Raw genomic sequence first — 20986 nt, forward strand, 5'->3', positions numbered from 1 at the left:
GAGAGTTTTACAGCCCTTATGATATTTCCCGAGTCTCCCTCTTATAGTCAAAAATAATAATGTTAATCTGACCCCAAAATAAACCTTGCTCCTGAAAAATACAGGAGCAAAACAACCAGGGCGCTTGGACTTAAGAAATCATAAAATATCTATACCTACGCGAGAAGTGAAGAAAAAGAAGCCAAGTATGCACTCTCAGACTTGAGGAAACCTAAAAGACACTAGAGAGTGCTCGATTAGGCAGCACATACACCAGAAGACCCTGGAGAGACCATGCAATCCCAGCATTACTGAAATCACGACATATACCTAAGTATAGGTAGAGAGAGGCCTTGCTTTTTAGGATTACACAGTTTAAACCACACACACGCATTTGCCAAAGACGTGACTCAAAAATAAGCAAAGATAATGTTAAGACTCTGCTGGAAATTGTATAGAATTTGAAAAACCTAGAAAGTGCATGTCAAACTCCCGCTTTAAATAAAGACCAACCTTTCTACAAAGCTTCACAAAGATGAATCACCTTGCATTTTAAGCAATTTGGTACCCTCAACATCTCAAATTCAGAATTTACTTTTCTTTAAGGGTCTGTAACTATTATACTGCTTGGTCAGTAAGGGAGTCTGACAGTCTACATTTAGTTCTCTGATGGGTTTGATAAGGCACGCTTCCAGTCTGAGGCCACCACTTGATTCTGTTCTGTGGTTTCTCACCAAGGGACCCACACAGGTGATGTCACCCTTCCCTGGACCCTTTTACTCACAACACAGTTGCCCAGACCCGCTGCAAAACCCTCCAGACAATTCCAGAACCTCCCTCTGGCAGTATGTTCTTCTGTTGCTATCTTCCTTATAGGACACGGTAGGAAATAGAGTAAATTTTCTTAGTAGTTCACATATAGAGAAATTCTATTTTCTTTATTATCTTATTTTCAGAATAAGTATTTAAATATTTCTCCCACTTTCTTAACTATACTTGTTAAATAAACAGAATCTTAGAAGCCTCATTTCTTTTCACTCTCAAAGTTCTAGTAACTGTGGAACTCTTATTAAAAGATCATATAAAACTCAGTAAAAAAGTTGCAATGAAATTGCAACAATTGTTGCAAATAAAGTATTTATGTAATAGTCAAACCAACATTTAGATGCTGGAAGAATCTGTCACATAAATGATACAGCACTTTATCCAAATATCAGAATGATGGAACAATTTTAAAGGCATAGATCCATGCAATAAATTAAAATGATAATCAGTAATAAGCATATTTTGGGGGCAAAGGGAGATACAGTTTTCTAATGCCACAGGGTTTAAAAAAATTATGTTAAATATCTGACTTTAAGGATTCCAATTCTCACTTTTAGAAGAGAAACATAAACAACACAAGTACCTTATTAGCTTTTACGGTAAAAGAGAGATCTTTGGTGAAGAAGACAATATAAAAATGAAGCCACGATGGCCTCCGATAGGAATAGAGAAAAGTGTAAAAAAAAAAATCTGATCTATCATTAGTGACATACTTGGACCAAGGAAAAGAACATCTTTCTTCGGCAATGAGCATTCATGTCAGCTAGGGCATGGAAACATTAGTACTGTGTTCCTACACAGACAGTCTTTCCCTGCAGCATCTGTTGCTAATTGAAAGGGACTAGAATTACAAAATTCTAGTCAATTTCTCTCACCAGCGCTTGCTGTGTATAAAGATTTTCTATGCAGGGGCTGAGCATTAGTCTTCCACTACAGCTGATGACTAAAGAACAAAGAGAAAGAAACACAGAAGAAAGCTTTTTTTTTTTTTTAATCCAACAATATATGGAACTAAATGGTAAGAAGAGAAACAGCTAAGCACATCTTTTGTTAGTTTGGTAAATTACAATTCTGTAAATACAACTATTCACCTGTAAAGGTCTATTAACATTCCAGTTAACCAACTGTATACGTGTTCTGTTTGGGTAGTCTCTTTGTTTACACAGGTCTTCAAAATTAATTATCAATACTATACCAATTATGTCCCTTATTTCTAGCTCCTAGGCACAGTGCCTGGAACACAGGAGGCACTTAATAAATGGTTGCTGAATACATAGATCCTCCTTGTGTTCTGTGGCACTGCACATTCAAGGCATTCAAAGCTTCTACTAAGGCCTCATCACGTTCATTTTCCTTAAGTTCCATTGAGCACAGAGATCTCCATTCAGTCCTTTCGTACTTTTATATATGGTAGGCTAGAAAGTTTCAAACATTATCTAAAGCACACCCTGGCTGCTGAATGAAACACAGATTAAAGCAGGGTGAGAATGGAGGTCAGTCAGCTGATGACTACAGTAGTCCAGGCAAGAGATGACGGTGGCTTAAAGAGGGTGGTAGAACAGACGCCTTCCAGGACACTTCTCTGCAGAGCGCAATGGCCGCTACAGTCTGTTCTGACATGGATAGCGCATGGCCAGGGGAAAAGCTGAAGAGCCCTGGGAGCAGGAAGAAGACAGGATTGGGAGGTAACTCATGGTTTCCCACGCCCCTGCTCCATGTGAGGAATCCAGGCACACAATCACACGAAATGTGCTACAAATGTGCAAGCTGGCTACAATATCTGGCTGCCAGTCTGGGGAGATAATTAGTATCACTATTGTTTTTAATGTTATCAAAACCAGTGCATCGTAGGACATCTACGCTACTTAGTTTTCCCAAGGGTATTTATTATTTTAGATATAGAGACGATTTTTTTAAAGTTTCCTCAAACAAGACAAAATGTTGCAACTGAGAACAAAACTAAAAGCCGTATCAACCATGAGAGTGAAATTTCATTTTAGTTCCAGGTTTGAATTGTTTCTCTAATACCTAGAAGCTAAATGATCAAAGTTTAGACATTTAAAGTTTAAAAGTCTGAAGGTGCACAACTGTTCAAAGGAAAGAATATGGACCGAAGAAAGGTACTTGCCTAAGGTTTCACATCTCTTAGGCAGATCTTAATTCTCAGAGTAATAGACTAGCTAGAGCCTGGAATTTGCACGTTTGTAGCCTATTATTTCAAATGAGCATTTCGCTCCTGTTTTTCATATTTTATCCTACTTTAGAAAACGTTGGCTGCCCACTTCTCCATTCTACATTCCATAAAGTCCTCCAACATTGTGCTCCATTGATTATTCAAATGCCACATCTGTTGAGGAGCGTATATGAACTACTTAAAAGTTGTCAGTGTCACGTGACTCGAATTCATTAGAATATTATCCAGAGAAGCCTGGTGACAGAGGCCAACACTTTCCAGAGAGAAGAGTCTACGGCAGCTGGGGCTCCGCTCTTCACAGCACCACACGGTGACAGGAGAAGTGTGCTGCCCTACCTCACACACACTTGCTTCCCTGGCTCATCCCAGGCTCTAGCCTTGCTTCCCGCCACCACCTCATGATTAATCCATTGGTTTTCAGGTATTTTAATTACCTGAAGCCCTGGGCCAGTCCCAGTTGTATTGGGACGTAAAGACACATCCCACTCAGAGAATTCAGGCTAGGCTTGACAAAATACTTAATTCTGCTTTTCTACCACTACCCAGCTCTGAATTTCTTGTTGTGGGGGTGACCTGGCAACATGTCCTGAGCATCCTGCAATGATCTGCGGAAGTTGGGTCAAAACTCCTTGACTTAACTTGATTCAGCAGTCCAGAGCCAAGAATTACCTGCTGGAGGGAGTTTATAGGTATCATTACACTACCGTCTTCTTGTGAGATAAAATAAGAAGTGGGTAACTACCATATGACTTCTGGTTGACTGATTATAATTATAATTCTGAGCTCTATGCAATCCTGCTTACTCTCTCACCCTGCATTTCTAGTAGGGGGAAAAAAAAAAAACCAACAGCACGCTCCATTTTCCATTGATCATATCACAACAACTCCATTCTGAATAGCCATCGGGTGTCACAGTGTTACCCAACCAAAGCCATTAAAGTTGATTGATGAGAAAAAGGCTAACTGAAAATTGTGAAAATGACAGATGCAGCTCCCCCCACCACCACTGCCGCTGTCGTGTCAAGTAGGCAGGGCTTCGTGCACTGCTATTAAAGGGGCTCAAGGAACTCCGTTTGCTTTGTCATCCATTTTTTAAAACCTTAGCATTTTTAAACATTTATTTGAGGGGAGCACTTGTGAATAACTGCTCAGAAGGAGTAAGCCCTGGTTACTTCAGGGAGATTCAAATTGACAAGATTTTGCATGGTACAGGACCTGATGACTTGGTCAAAGGAGCTGGCCGATAGCTCTGGTACATGATGTTTAAGACTCAGCATTATCTCTTCTGTGTTAAGTATCAGAGGCAAAAGATAGTTCTCTTTCTTCTTTATAATAATATCCTAGTGAGGCCAAGTAATAGAATAGTTGCCAAAAATCAACTTAGACCTGAAAATCAAAAAGCAATTACAATGCAGCTATTACTCAAAACCACAAATATCTAGTCTCTTGTTCCTCTTCTAAAAAACAATCTGCCCAAGATAATAAAGAAAAAGGTTTGGAGCAAATAAGAGGTTAAAGTTAACTTCTTTTTAATAATCTAAAGGTTGAGGTAACCCCCCATTCCCCGGTATATCAGGTACTATTACGAAATGTACGGAGATCTTGTATTTCACCTCTTCCGTATGAAAATATTACTAGTTCTTTGACTCTTACAAATTCTCTAGTTCTAATGGATGAAGAATTTCTTTTCACGAGAAGAGCTAATGTGCTATTCACTAAGGTGCCAAATAGCAAGGATGGAACATTTTGCTATTACTCAGCCTCATTCCCACTGGTGGAGGTAAATCACAATCTGTCCTGATGAGAGAAGTATGATTTCAGAATGGGTCTATTTCAGTATGGAGTGACCTTAACACAGAGGTGAAGGTAACTAGCCCATCACTGGGGGATCTGTGGAGGATCCAAGATACATCCTACCCAGGGACGGATCCCGAGGTTCCAGACCTTCAAGCCAGTATAAAGCAACTCTTTAATTTTTCCATCACGAGGGGTCTGCCTGAACAAGGTAAGATTTGCGTTGACTTGAAGCTCTTTTTGCTTATCCTAATATGACTATACTCATGGCACAAACTTCATCAGTACACAGGGATTAAGTGCATCAGAGAATTTTCCTCAGTGTAAACTTTTCACTACTCTATGGCAAACTTGAAAAGTTACTGGTTCTCCCAAAGAAGATATAGATTCGGTCTTTATGACAATAAGAACTAAAAACAAAGGATTAGAAGTACTTGCTAATTGTTAAAGGAAAATGTTAAAACATCTAATATGTACAAGAGAGTTACTGTTGAAGTTTTGCTGAAGGGTAAATCAAACAAAAGAATCAGTGTTTGAAACATAATGTTTAAATATTAACCACAAATATTTTACTCTTTTCAAAATTATTTCTATAGCTCCCTCTTGCCTTTTTCTTCTTTCTCCTTTGGGAAAAAAAATTCTAAAAGCCTACACCGGGGATACAACCATATTTCCTGGTTAGATCATTATTAGTTCAAAATACGTATCTATATTCATTTGAGTTCTCTCTCAACTTCACATTCCTAAAATAGATCACTCATGCTTGCTGAAGTTACCCAGGACCCAAACATTCTCAGATCCAAATGATTCTTTCTTCTTTAAACAATTTTGTTTGTGGAGAATCTTGGCAATCAAATTTCACCCTACTCAAAAAGTGTCTTGGCTTCTCTCCTCCAAATGAAAATACTTTCCATAAATCCCTCATTTCTGCATAATACATATTATATAAATACCTTACAAATGAGTACAGGTATACACTTAGAAAGTCCTCCAAGTGAAATAATTATTTTAACCCTACTAATATTAGACAAGAAATCAGTATGTAACCTTGGGGGAGAAATTCTTGCCTTAATAAAATAAACTTGAATTCTGACTGCATTTTGTGTAAGAACGGTATTAGATGATTTGACACCTGTGATACTTTTTATACCCTACAAATCTATTTGGCTAGTGATAAATTAAGGTCTAGGAAGTCTTAAATAACATGCCCAAGGTCATGCAATGAGTTAACGGCTGATGTGGGACAAATATTGAAGTTTGGTCATTCTTAATTCTGCCTTAATATTCTAAATCTTAAACTTAATGATGGCCTCATGATATTTTAAACCATCCATGGTCTGAGTCCTAGATCTAATTATCAAATACATAACTACGACATAGAGCACCATGCTTAAAAAAGCAACAAATGACATGTAAGACCCATTTATGAAAAAGGGCAGAGGAGACTACCCCCCAAAAATATATTCATAGCCTATTTGATAAAGTCAGGCTAGAAGAGCAAAGGGTGATAGTAAATAAATGTCATGCTCTAAAACTGAATTTTACAGATAGTTTCAGCATGATTTTTCTATGTTTCACTTTTCACCGTCAGCTGTGAGCTGTTTCCAAGTGTGAAATCGCCTAAGAGAGGAAGCAAAGCTGTCATTTGACATCTGGGAGCGTGGAGATTGGGCTGCAGTAAAAAGCATTTTGGACTTCTTCAATTTACACACATATTCACCTATAAATTGTCAAGTCTGAAAAGTATTCAACGAGAAATATCAATGTAAATTTCAAGCATTTATAAAGGCTCATAGTGGAGTGGAAAATAAAGGTGAAGGACACACTCTGATAGGTACGATATCAACTTGTGAAGACTGGAATGAGAAACTTAAGTGATTCAATTAGCATAATAACGAACATATCAACAATTTTACTCACTTGCCTTAGATTGCATATTAAACTTTCCAATACAGTCTTTTGTGCTTTATATGCTTAATATTAGAGGTTCTATTTCCTAGCTGCTTTTTTTTACGATGAGAGTCAAGACTTAAAAAAATACTGGTAAAAAAAAAAATACTTTCTTGACACTTTATTCTTCCTTTATACTTAAAATGCTGTAACAGAAATTTATTCTACATTATGGTAAATCATTTCAATGATAAAGCACATAAAATCCTTTGTGTGTGGTATACACAGATACAGAAATAAAATGAGAGTAATGACAAGGAAGTCCTCTAGAGAAGAATAATCAATTTACTCCAGTTTTTATTCTATAACCTCTCACAACGAAAAACAGGAGAACCTGTCTGTAGGGCTCTTAATAAAGTATCTAAAAAGCTCCCAATATGGAAACCAGGCAGTGTTATGTTTATATTCCTCTGCTATACCATCTATTCCCACTCCGGGGGTCTGTTTCTTTACTCTCTCTCTTCCTGAACTCTGTCCTGTGTTTCTCTAGTATGAAAGGAACCCATTTACCATGAATGATGTTTATTTAAAATACAACCTTTCTAGAGAACCATCCTAGATAATCTAAGGATACAAAGTGAACCTAAAAGGAATGATTTCTACTTTGAAAACAGGGCTGGGTTTGATCAGTGAATTCGTATTCTCAAGACCCTCTTGATGGGCCTGCAGCTGCAGCCATTTATTTGCTGGCTTTTTCACAGATGTAGACAGAGAAAGCTCATTGGTTTTTGTCTTTTTGTTACTGGACTTGTTTTCCTTAATATAAAAAAAGTGGTAACTTTTTCAAAAAGTTCTTCAGGTCATTGTAGAAACTTGTGAATATCAGATATCCTTGGTAGTATGCAGTGCTGAAACGACCATGACTTTTTAAAATCTAAGATCGCAAAGTTGGCAGAAACTCTACTTAAATAACAGAAGGTGATCATTTGCATTTCAAAATTTATCTATCTTGCTTTTCCCCTCAATTAGACCAAAACATGTTGATTCACAGGTTTCTGTGTGTGTGTGTTTTCTTTTTTAAACTTATTTATAGAGCAGAATAATGGCCCCCCTGCTAGTTTGGCATGTGCTCAAGTTTCTGTCCGTGTAAATCGAATCTGTTACTGGAAATTTTTCTCAAAATATGAAGGCACATCATCCACAAGATGAAAAGATACATTGCTGATATTATAAAGTACAGGGCAGGTGGATAATGTTTTTAGGACAAAAATGTGATAAGGATTCCCAGGAGAGAGGAGTGGTCGGGGTAGAGGCTGCATGCTGTTTAAACAGAAGTGGGTCGTTCTCATCACGATCTTATGACAACTTTACTTTCTAACCAAACATCAGCTGCTGGACATGCCTTAGAGTTACTCGGACAATAATACTAAGGTTAGAATTAGAAAATGGAAGGGCAGAGGGGATGTGGGAGAGTATTACTGCAACCCTTAGTGTCTCTAAGAGTAGAGCAAAAGATGACTAAGTACTCTGTGTCCCCATGTGTTAATGGATTTGCGACTTTTAAGCACTGAAATATTAGCATATTAGCACTGTTCCCACCCTTTGGGGAGGAAACACTATTTATAGTGTTCATCAGTAGCACTGCTGTTCACTTTTGAAACAAACAGTAATTTACAATTTTTGGTTCCAGTTCCCCTTGCATTGTAAGCTAGGTGTGGGAGAACGCAGACACTTGACGGAGTTCTGTAACTCTGGGTTTACAATCATCTACATTACAAGGCTAGCTCTACTTTTCAGTTAAGGCCATTACTGGTTTTATTTTCCCCTGTTGATGAAACAAATTAATAGGTCCCAAAAATAGAAGAGACTTTCTACATCGTTCAATGCATGATATAATGCTAGGGCACTTTTGCAACTCACAAAGCTTGAAAGTACAATTCTTTCACGCAAATAATTAAAACAAAGCCCTTCTTCAGACAGCTTTTCTCAAATGTTAGTGAAGGACAACCTGGAAAATGACAGCAAAAATCCATTAATGGTAGACTGCCACCTGCTGGTAAACTATGAGAACTGTGATTCGTGGGGAAAGGCTTAAAAATAAAAATAGGGAACTGATCTGGATTAAATTTGCTGTTTCGAGTACACAAAATTAAAAGTATCTACTTGTTGATGAATGTAGTATAGTTTTGTTAAACACATATTAAAATTTTCAGGTGGTCAACATGCTGTGAGTGTTAAAGTAAACATCGTACGTTGAAGAAACAATTCTGCTAGAACGCCAAAGCATAACCTTACAGTTTTCGAGAAGAAAGTGACAATAAAAATAGGAAATAAGGAGTCAGTTATAAACACTAAACAAGGCCTCATCACATCTGGTGTGATATGAGGTTTATCCTGCACTTCACTTCTGGATTCAACAGGTTTCATCTAAAAGAACTCCCAGATTTGGAGCGTGTGGGTGGTTTAGTTGGTTGAGTGTCTGACTTTTAATCCATGCTCAGGTCACAATCTCATGATTTGTGAGTTCGAGCCCTGGGTTGGACTGTCAGGCTATCAGTGCAGAGCCTGCTTGGAATTCTCTCTCCTTTTCTCTCTGCCCCTATTCCACTCATGCTTGCTCTCTCTCTCCCTCTCTCTCTCTCAAAATAAATAAATAAACCTAAAAAGAAGTCCCACATTTAATTTTGATCCTTAAGCCTCCAAATTCATTACAATTAATATATGTATTTATGTACACTGGCACCTAAGATGTTATTTATCAAACTATAGAAGGGGGTGAGTATTTAAAAAAAGAACCAGATAACCATAATAAAGTGATTTCACATTGAAATTATTTTTGTTATCCCATTAACTAAATCATACTAATAAGGCTTCAAAAAACAGCATAATATTATCTACTTGAGAGAAACAAAAAACGGAGGCATGCTCTATTGCCCCTAGGAAGAAATAAAATCAAACACCCCTAATTTGAGGGAAGAAAGAGGAAAAGAAACAGAACACTAAGAAAAAAAAAACCAAATCACGTTTTCAGGAAACAGTTTTGGGATATTTGCTTTGCAGGCTGAAAAACTTAGCTATTCCCCAATCCAGGAGTAATTCTTAACAATGAAGGTTGTAACTTAAAACAATATAGCTCTTTCAATCCTAATTATAATCACTTCCCATTATGCAGGGAAACAATGTTAGCATCAATAATACACTGGTTAGCTAGGAAGCGTTAAATACTGTATTAATCAACAACTAAGCAGATCATGTCACCATAATCAGCTTGAACCTCCTTTGAAAGCCAGTGGGGTGACAAGTGAAGTAACTTGGACTATCCAAAGAGGCTGAGAGCCGGGCAAAAGGTGAACGAACTTTGGATTCAAATATAGCCCCATCTGCACTGACAGAAAGACACTCACACAAATCCAATTCATATGCTTACGTGACCTGTAATTATCAGCAAAGGATATAACACCCCCCGAAATAAAGCTCTAATTAAAAAAATAATAATAATAAAGACAATACAGTAAGAGCAAGAGAAATCTGTTGTGTTGAGTATTTGGCTAAACTGGCTATTTTAAAGCAAGAAAAACATGCTTCCTAAAATGTCTCAAATACAGAGAGAACTCTAAAATCTGCTCTGCATGCCAGGGCACCTCATCATTGAAGTCACAGTACTGCATTTTTAAAAATTCCATATTTTATCCACTTTTCTCCTTGGGAATTTTACCCCTGTAGTTGGCTACCTCTCACATCTTAATAAAACCATCCACTGAAAGAGGTTCGGGGTATTCAAAGGTCCTTCTAAACACTGAGAAGTTAAGACACTTCTAAGACAGAATTAACTGTCTCTCCTAAGAGAAGTACAAGCCCATTTAACAACAAATACACACACACACACACACACACACACACACACACACACACACCTCTAGAATATATAATGGTTTCTTCCCCAAATTTTCTTTTTTTGAAGGATTTGAGAGATACCCAAACCCAACACCTATGTGAACCGCTAGAGAAAAATACAACTTTTATAAGGAAAAGAGAGAGGCGGAACTACTTTTTCAAGTGAAACATTTTAAGAGATTGCTCTAACCTGGGGCACAGTACATTCTCTCCATGGCATCACTGTCACAGGAATCTTCAACCTCGCTCCACCTGCTAAAATACGTTAGCTGAATGTGTCCTAAAAACAAAACGACAGGAGAAATCAAAACATTTTTCTCTTCCATTTTCTGCAGAAGTGAACTGTAATTACTCCTTTTGTAGCTAAAAACAGTATCATTAAGAATAATGGCATCATTAAGTACTAGAAGCTATTACTGGGGGTGAATTTGCCGCACTGATAATGAAGCTCTAGACAGGAAATGAAGATACTAATTACAAGATAAAACGCCTACTCAGTTAATTGGAAGCAACAGCGAATAAAAAGAAATGCATTTGCAAAAGTTCCTGACCTCTATCATTCAATAAGATGTTGTTTGGGTTCAAATCGCGGCACACAATTCCCTCTCTATGTAAAGCATCAAGGGCTACCACCATTTCAGCTGCCCATCTTTGAATGCAGCCCTCGGGGATGTAAAACCTGGAGTTTAGTGCTAATTTTTTATCAAGGTCCTCAAAAATCTGATGTATTTCCTTGTCTCCTTCTAGTGCTAATCCACTCTCTCCCTTAGTCTCTGAGTCTCTCTGAAACAAAGTCAGTTCCTCTTTAGCCAAATCCTCAGTTTGATCTGTAAACAGCAATACTTCTTCAGTTTTTAAAGTGTCTGTGTTTACATTATATTCATTAGCACCTGAGAGTGGGTTAGAAATATGGAATATGCTTTCTTCTGTGTTGGCTGCAGTGACTGCAGACTCAACCGCTCCAAGTCCTTGGAACTCAGGATCCGAGCTGTGTAACAAAGACACGTCTCCTGAACTACTGTGATCACCGGCTGTCACAAACAACATCCCAAGATCCCCCTGCGCGCTGTGTTTCTCCGCTATACTATGGGATTTAGGCCTGGAGGGATCACTCAATTCCTCTGTGCCATTTTCCTCACTTGCTTGGCGTTGTTCAGTACTAAGCCTGAGGCATAAAACATCAGGGGCTTCCAACAATTTACTTTCAATTATGCCTATATTAGTCTGTGTAAACGGAGTGGGTCCCATTGCTTCACCGTCTTTGATGGGCTCCAGTTCACCAGGTAGATTTACAAGGAGATCGGGCCTTCCTTCATCAGTGCCGATGACATCATCAAAAGCAGCATCTTTAAAAGAAATAACTGGGACAGAGTCATCTGAGCCCCTGCTAATGGTGTCCTGAGCTATAAACTCTACCTTGCTTTCACTAGTACTGAAACCCCTGGAAGTGCCGTCTCCATCTGGAAGAGTGAAAAATGGTTTCAAAGGCTCTGACTTTAGACTATACAATTTTTCTCCAAAATCAAGGCCTAGGAGTTCACTAGTGCTATCCTTACTGTCTATTCTAAAGAATTCCATGGGGCTGTTTTTAGATCTACTAAGGGAATCGGACGTTCTTGGAGAACTATCTGCTTCTAGGTCATCATCTCCAGCAAAGAACTTCAGTTCGTGAGCTATGTGCTGGGTGCTGGGGCTGCCACTGTCAGCAGCAAGGTGTGTTGGGAAGCTTTCGATAACTCTGGGATCAACAGCATTCCCTCCGATCTTCACGAAAGGCTCCTCATTCAAGGACCCTGGCTCAATCTTTTCTTGCCCATATTCATTGCAGAGGGTCAGATAACTAGTGGTACATTCCTCTTCTGAACTTGAGCCAGAATCTGGCCATTTTGGAGAGCTATCTTGGCCTTCTTCGTCTTGGTTGCTATCATCTTGAGAGCTTGGAGTAAGACTAGTCTTCAGAGGCAGAACTTTAAGCATCGTTCCACCATCGCTTGCTCTGGATTCAAAGCTGCTGCTGTCCTGAGGACTAGAAGTTGGCTGTTGCAGGTGAACTTTAGTGAGTGCAGATTTTTTCACTTCCCCGATGTCAAAGCTTTCTTCAGGACTTCTGTTTAGAAACTTACTGATATATGACCAGAGTTTGCCACCTGTGAACAAGTATAACCAAAAAAATTTTTAAGATCCCCAAATTAATGGTTACTTATTGAAGCCAAAAGAAAAACCAAAAGCATTCTAATAATCAATCAAAAGCAAGTCAGCAATATCCATTAATATCAAGTATGCTATAAAACAAGCATTTTAATAAAATGTATTTTTTTGTGATTGCTGACTGGTGAGTATAGTTTTAAACCTATCTCCTGATATCAATTATTTTTTAAATGACAACCTATTTCTTCCTTTGAAATTATTTTAACAAATACTAATAGGAAATCCCACAGCTAGAACACTGCTGTAAATATGATTTAGCTGTTGGAACATGTGATTATGTTCTGAGCTGTTTATGTAATAATTTTTCAAGCATGGCCCCTTGGTCAAGTGGAAATACATAAATAAGTGCTGCTTAAAACTGTATATACTATAGTGTGTGTGGGGGGGGGTGTGGGGGGGAATCAGCAATATTATTCCACTTTAAAATGCCCAGTCCAAGATTAGAGGGGAGATATGGCATCCGGTATATAATTATGCCATTATAAATGACATATTAATAACATTTTCCCCATTTTCTCCCTTCCCCACACACATCACGTATGGTAGAAGACCAAGTAAACCAGCTGAGGAAAATTAATTGGGTATTAATGGGGCAGGCTACTGCAATTCTGATTCTATATTCTGATATATATCAGAAACCTATAAAAGTAAAATCATAAAAATCAATTTCACAGAAATCATAGAAATCAAATAAACACAAAGCAATCCAATATTTTACCAGCAATACTTGTTAGGTAGTTGTTTCACTTTACTTTTCTTTTGTTTTAACCATTAAAAACTCAGCCCGTTTTACTCATTAGAATCTTTGAATAAATAACTATAATAAGTATCAAAAACCCATCAAAGCTTTACTGTATTGCAAGAAGAAAGAACAGTTCAATTTGATCCAGAAATCTGATAAACAATAATTGCAGAAGCATACTTTGTGAAGATACAACTGTATCTTCCAAAAATGGGAAATAATGTGTTAAACACGAATCCCCTCTATTAACATGGAAAAGGCAATTTTTTTCAGCACATTTTTAATGTCTTTATTAAGCATCCTATACCAAGAGTAACATTCGTAAGAGAAATAATTACTGACAGTCAATTATATCTATAAAAAGGTAAGTGGAAGCATCCAAAAAACTCTTTTTTGTACACTGCCTTTTCATTTCATTTAGAGGGACTCAGTAAATACACAAAGCACCCAGTACTGTGCCTGCTATCAAGTAAATGTGCAGTAAAGGTTAGCTGTTACAATATTAATCCTAAGATATTCAGACATCTCCTCTACCAGTGACCTAGTTAACAGCCTTCTCCCATTTTGATAGTAATTAGTAGTATTGGACATTAGGGCATTTAACTTTTCACTCTCATTCTTTTCTTGGCTAACTTTCTGTCCTCATTAGGTTATACTTAGTGTTTCATATCTCCCCAGAGTCAAATTAAAATTTAAGGGTTCATATATAGCTTTGAAACACATTCACAAAAGACGGCATGCATTGATTCCATCTTTTTTTTTTAGTTTTTTGACAACAATAACCACATTCCTCTTATCACAAACACCTCTATTGTGGCACACTGACAATAAAGCCTGAACCTGAAGCTGGAATTCCTGTATGCAATCCAACTATAACAACGTGTGTTGTTTTCAGTTCTCCTAGATGGGGACTACTGTGAGGACAGGACCGTCTTTTTCATCTTTCTCTGTCTACTGCCTGATCAGTGCACAGGACATGGCAGGCATTCAGTCAGTGGCAGGCATTCTTTAACTCAGATGGTAACTCATCAGAATGTGATGTGCCATCACAAAGCAGACAGTCTCTGTACTCACAAAGTTCCAGAAATAGCAAGACACAGTAAAGTTCCAAGAAAAGTTTCATTCATTCTTAGGCCAATTTCACCTAGATGAACTGCTGAAATCTAAAATTCAATATGCTTAAATTCTTTCTTCTTGCCCCCAAATCACTTCCTATTTCTGACCTCTAAGCCACTCTGGCACAAAAGCTTTGGACCAAACTTAAGATTATTTTTTCCTCCTTTGTTCTTTCTACATCTGACAAGTTTCCAAGTCCTATAGGATATACCCACAAGGTTTCACATAACGTTTCACATAGTCTTCCTCTTCCATTGATTCCTTTGGCCATTCTCCTTGGAATAACTTTATAGTTACAACCAGATTCCTGCTTTAACTCCTTCCTGTACCACTCTATCATACTAACTGCTGCCCAGTTAATCTTCCACTTTAGCACAGATCTTACATTATTTCTCCATTCAAGAACCCAAATCCCCTCGACCCCCTGAGTGATATACCAGCCCCACAGAGGCACTGAACTCCTCAGTAATACAGTGTGTCAAGCTATGATTTGGTTCTCCCCCTCAACTCATCAAATACTTCATCTGAATTGGATTTCTCCAAATATAACCCATGCTGGGCTTTTGCTCAAACTATACCTACCACTTAAAGAATTTACTTTCTTATTAGTTTGTCCAACATCTGCTTGTCAAAATCCCAACTATTCTTGACAGTCTCTCAGAATTTGTTTTCTTTTACCAATTTTTTTGATATCCCCTCAGCAGATATGACTCCTATCTTCTCTGAATTTTTTATATCACTTAGTCCCTCTTACAACATTTAAAATATTCTATTTCACATTAATATTACTTTTATACCTTTATCATCTCCTTTACCAGACCACAAGGAGAGGATTCTGCCTAGCATATAAAATAATATGTATTAAATAAGTATTTATTAAATTGGGTTATAGAAAGATGGTATCCTTCCAAGTATTTTGAAAACCTTTCAAGAATAAGGGTCTATAAATATTAATAATGTCATTATTTTTTATCATACTTTCTTCCTATTTTAAAACAAATATATGGCTTCATTATAAACAATTTAAATAAAGAAAAAGAAAAAGAAAAATATACAAATCACCTAGAAACACCATTAACTATTTGTACATTTATTTTCAGGCTTTTTATTTGTGACTAACATCACATCATGAACATTTTCTAATTTTCATGAGACTATGAACTTGAATGGGCTATACAGCATATCCATGGGATAGATGTTCATCTATTGTTGGACATTTACATTGTTTCCAATCTTTTACTATTAGAATTAAAATAGTATGTACCTTCACATGGAAGTATTTGACATCTCTGACAATTTCATCAATATAGAATACCAGAGACGCAAGTACTAGATCAAAAAGCATGAATATTTTTAATGCTTCTGTTATGTGTTATGAAGCTATTTACAGAAAGGCTGTACCCAAATCCACTCCCATAAGCACTGTGTATTAATGCCATCTTCATAGCAACTTGCCTATATTGGATATTACCAAGTTGACCGATTTGATTAATCAAATATGGCATCTCACTTAATTTCCATTCTTTTCATTATTACATAGAATTTTTAAATGTGATGGTTGACACTTTCTTTATAAAATTTATTCCTAGCCTAAACAAGCATCCTAAAGTAGACTGTAAAAAGTGCATTTTTCAAGAGAAAACAAAACTGTTTTAGCCCTTCTCCATTGTTGCTAGGTACCCAGGTAAACTTAATGCTTGATATGGAGCTATGGAAACAAAATTTGAGTCCTATCCCATATTTTTTATCAATTACAAAAATCATGAAAATCACAAAACTTACAAGAACACATTATTTCTATTGAAATTGGTCACCCACAAAAGCTGAATAGGTTTTCCTTTCTATCAAGATTAGGCCTAATAGACAAACTTACACACATGTCGATATTATTATTATAACATTAAAAACATTATCCTTTTTAAAAAAAACAACCCTGTTATTGATAAATCTCAAAATATAAACAGAAAATACCTAACACATTTATAATTTTTAACACTTTAGAAATATAAATGACACCTTTCTAAGCACCATTGAAGCATATAAAATTGGAGATATTAGCTATTTTAAGCTATGAAATTAGAAATTCATAAAGTTTAATAAAAACTCTGTGTCTCTCATTAAATTTTACTGATATTCTGAAAGACTGCAAACAATATTTGTTAAATTTGCTTGGCCAGAATTAGGACCTGACATTAACAGGTCTGATAAAATACCGCTGAACAATGCTCAAAATCATTTTCTGAACCAGGAATTCCAATTCAAGAAATTCATGCTACAAATAGTTCTCAAAAAAAGAAAACAGAAGTATACAAAGACATATAAGCAAAAGTACTAGAAACAATTTAAACACCAATTAATAAGACAATAGTTAAAAAAATTATAAGTCTATAAACCAAATATTCTTTATTCAAAGAAATAATAGCAATATTTGCAAATATAGTAAAACCTTGGATTGCAAGTAACTTGCTCTGCGAGTGTTCCACAAGATGAACAAACATTTCTAATAAATTTTAACTTGATAAATGAGCGATGTCTTGCAATAAGAGTACTACACGACGCCAAATGTCACATGATCACAACTGAACCAATGATTCTTGAAATTCACTTTGATGTACAAGTGCTTTGGATTATAGGCACGTTTCCGGCACGACTCATGTTCGCAAATTAAGGTTTTACTGTACTTACATAGCGTTTACCATGTGCTAGGTACTATTCTAAGTGTTTCACATATATGAACTGCTTAATCTTCACATCAACTATAGGAGGTAGGTAACTATCATCCCTATTTTACAGATAAGGAAATGGAGGCACAAAAACGTTAAATACCTTGCCCAAGGTCACACAAGCTAACAGTAGTCTGACTCCAGATTCCTTGTTTTTAATCACTACACTGGTCTCTCTTAACACAGACCTATATATACTGCTAGGGAAAGTCACCCAAGGTACACTGTTAAGATAGGGGAAGAAAACAAGCTATAGAACAATATGTAGGATCCTTTTTTTTTAACTAGACGGGTAGGGAGAATATGTTTATACACAGAGGAAAATTTCTCCTATTTCTAGAAAGTGGAACAGGGCATAAAAGTGACTAGGAGGGGAGATTTTTTATTTTTATTTTATGTACTTCTATATATAGTTCAAATGTATTGCTTTACATATTAGTTTCATAATAAAAAAAAACTTGTTAATAAAAAAAGAATAATTTCACCCCTGGGGTCCCCAGGTAATTTGGGGTTACTCTTTCCTGTCCCTCATCTCTCCAATGTATCCACATGTGCAGGCTTTTCCAATCATTTTCTTCTAACCTAGGCATTCACCTTTTCTCCGACTCAGCAGCCAGCAATTATGCACTGAGCACCTTCTGTGCACCAAGTATTCTGCTAAATGCAGGGATACAGTCGATGAAAATGACACAGTCCCTAATCTTAGAAACTTAAAGTTTTAACGACACACACGGCCTTGACTGAATACAATTACTTTCTCACCTTTTCCTTCCCAAACAGAATTAACATAAGGGATTCATTAATAGGAACAATAAACATTTTAAATCTCTCTCCTAAAAGCCTGTCTGCTACATCCAACTGCCCACTCAACACCACCTGGATATTTAATAAGCATCTGAAACTCACAAGCCCCAAACTGAAGCCCTGATTTTTTCCCTCAAAATCGACCTCTCCCACAGCTTTCCCCATCTTAACAAATGGGAACTCACTCCATTCTTTTAGTTAGTTAAGCCAAAAACCTTGCAGACGTGTAAAGCACAATCAGGTCAGTTCTATCTTCAAAACAGATTCAGAATCTAACAATCATGTCTTACCACTTCCACCTCTAATGCTTTGAGCGAGCTACAATTATTTTCACCTGGATTGCAACAAAAACTTCCAAACTGGTCTCCCTGCTTTTGCCTTTGCCCTCCTAGACTACATTTTCCACAAAGCAGCCAGAGTGAGCCCTATCTTGCCACTCCTCTGCTCAATATCCCTCAGTGACTTCCTTTTTATTCAGCATAAAAACCAAACTATAAGCCCACAGAAGGAAGATCTGCCCACCGGCCTCCCCACTTCCCCAAGCTCTTCCCATTCTGCTCCAGCCACAGTAACCTTGCTGTTTCTTATACCCCAAATACACTCTTGGCTCCTGGCCTATTTGTTCTCTCTTTCTAAGATGCTCTTCCCTTACATATCCACAACATTCTGCCTCTTACTTCCTTCAGTTCGCTGGCCAAACGTCCCTTTCTTAATAAGGTGACCACTCTAGATAGAATAGTAACCCCCCCACACACCCTTTTGGCATTCCCTTTTCCTTCTTTTATTTCTCCATAGAATTTATCTCCGTCTGACATATATTTACTGATGTATTTGCCTATTATCTTTTCTGCTTCTCAATGTAAGCTCCATGTGGGCAAAGTCTTCATTGGTTTTGCTCACTGCCATGTTACAGCCAAGCCTGTATCCCAGTAAGCGCCAATTTGTTTCTAACTAAACAAATTAAAAATGGAAGGAAAATGAGTCCAAGAGACTTACGTGAATCCTGAATAGTCCTGTAAGCGGGAGGAAGCTAAAGCCACAAATCATAAATATTCAAGCATTTGTATTACAGAGAAAACAATTGTTCAACACTTACTTTTCAGGAATAGCTATTTATACATATGAAAGTAATGTGTTTGTGACTTATGCACAACCTTCTAATTCACAGAGGTAACAAAGAAAATACCACTAACATGTAAAAGATAGCACACCGCCCGTCAAACAGTTCACTTGATTGCTCAAGTGAGCAATCCAAAAAATTCGCCTAGATTCTTCATTCTCTAACTAGAATCCATCACAGGTCCCACTGAGTCTACCCTCAAAGCATAAGGGCTAGAACCATTATCTCTTGTCTAGACTATACATTGCTCGTAGCCGGTTTGTAATCCATTCCCTATACAACAGCCAGAGTGATCTTTTTAAAATGTAAATCAGATCTTGTCGCTGCTTTAGATAGATATCCAGGGGTTTTCCAGTGCACTTGAATAAAAGCCAAAGTCCTTACCCTTCAGTACAAGACTCCTGCCTATTTCTCCCATAGCCTCATATACGACGACTGCCCTCACCTACCATACACTGCAACCAAATTGTCTCCTTTCTTGTTTATCGAACGTTGTTTTTGCTTTTGATTTCTTAACATTGATCTCTCCCACTTACATCCAAATGGTTGTCATTCAGCACTCCTCTTAAATGGCACCTTCTTAGAGCAGGCTTCCTTGACTACCTAATCTAAAGTAGTCCCCCAGTCATCCTATTTTAGAGTTCTCTGTTAGAGATCGGTGGAGTCCCTATTATTAGGCAATATTATCATGCTTTTGGTTTTCTGTTGGACTCTCCACAAGAATGAATGTAAGTGTCAAAAGGGCAAGCTCTTTTCCTGTGTTGTTCACCTAAGAGAGAGTCTAGCGCATAATACACACTCAATAAATTTGCTGAATGTTCAATGAATCTACGGTCCCTATTTGCACTTTAATTTAATATCTTTGTGTTATAAAATCTTCGTAAAATTAAACAATAACAGTCAACAAGAAATGAACAGTCGACAAGAGATCCTCCCTCACCAAGTTTAAATAATCCAGGGCAAATTCTATGATCACGTAGCCATTCAGAGTCAGGTATGGCCAACAATAAAGGAAAAGAAGCTTGGTAAAGATCATCTGAAACAGTAGAATTTAATTGATAAAGATTTTCTCAGAACTAAAGTAAAATCAGTTGCAACAGCAGCTTTAAGAAGTGTGAGACAGAGTGAGAAGATGGCAGAAGAAAACCGGAAGTGTGTTCTGGGGAAGGAAGAGAAAGAACAGGAAGAGGCTGCAAACAGCAGAGGCAAACTAGAATCGAAAATTTGCCACAGATAATCTCCAACATGAATAATCCACCCTGGGTAATAGAATATTGACTATAATTACATTCATCCTACTGACCTTGTTCTAAATTATTATGGATTATTACTACGCAAGTTATTTTGTTCCACACCAGAGGTGGCTGTATTTCGCTATCAGATGACATGACCTCTAATTCAATAATGTCTGTAATGCACTGGTATCCTCAGATAAAAGCTGTCTATAATGTCTGAACAAAGGTGAATTAGTTATCCAATTCACACACGCAATTAACTCTCTTAATACCTGAGAGACCATGGAGCCCCTTCTGAATTTCCTATTAAATACTACATATGGAGGTCTTCCCTCCATCTGTAGTTATCTTGTGCTGTACTTCATAATAAACAATATTAATAGTTTATTGCCCCCGTCAAAAATCTTGCATTAGTTATCATAAAAGACCTCATTCCACAAAGCAATGACTCATTTTCCTGGG

General features: G+C 37.2%; 1 protein-coding gene across 7 annotated transcripts in view; it reads right to left on the bottom strand.

Moving 5' to 3' along the window:
* Positions 1-20986, bottom strand: part of RPS6KC1 (ribosomal protein S6 kinase C1) — a 186189-nt gene that overhangs the window by 24278 nt on the left and 140925 nt on the right. For 5 of the 7 annotated variants that reach the window (XM_043568409.1, XM_043568408.1, XM_043568410.1 and 2 more), the window contains 2 exons: positions 11128-12723; positions 10767-10856 (listed from right to left, as the gene is read on the bottom strand). In XM_043568409.1, the coding sequence (XP_043424344.1) occupies positions 10767-10856; positions 11128-12723 (1686 nt within the window). The remainder of the gene's footprint in view (positions 1-10766; positions 10857-11127; positions 12724-20986) is intronic. The other 2 variants (XM_043568412.1, XM_043568415.1) reach the window with 1 other exon arrangement.

This window comes from Prionailurus bengalensis, chromosome E4 (assembly GCF_016509475.1).
Source record: "Prionailurus bengalensis isolate Pbe53 chromosome E4, Fcat_Pben_1.1_paternal_pri, whole genome shotgun sequence".
Taxonomy (NCBI): domain Eukaryota; kingdom Metazoa; phylum Chordata; class Mammalia; order Carnivora; family Felidae; genus Prionailurus; species Prionailurus bengalensis.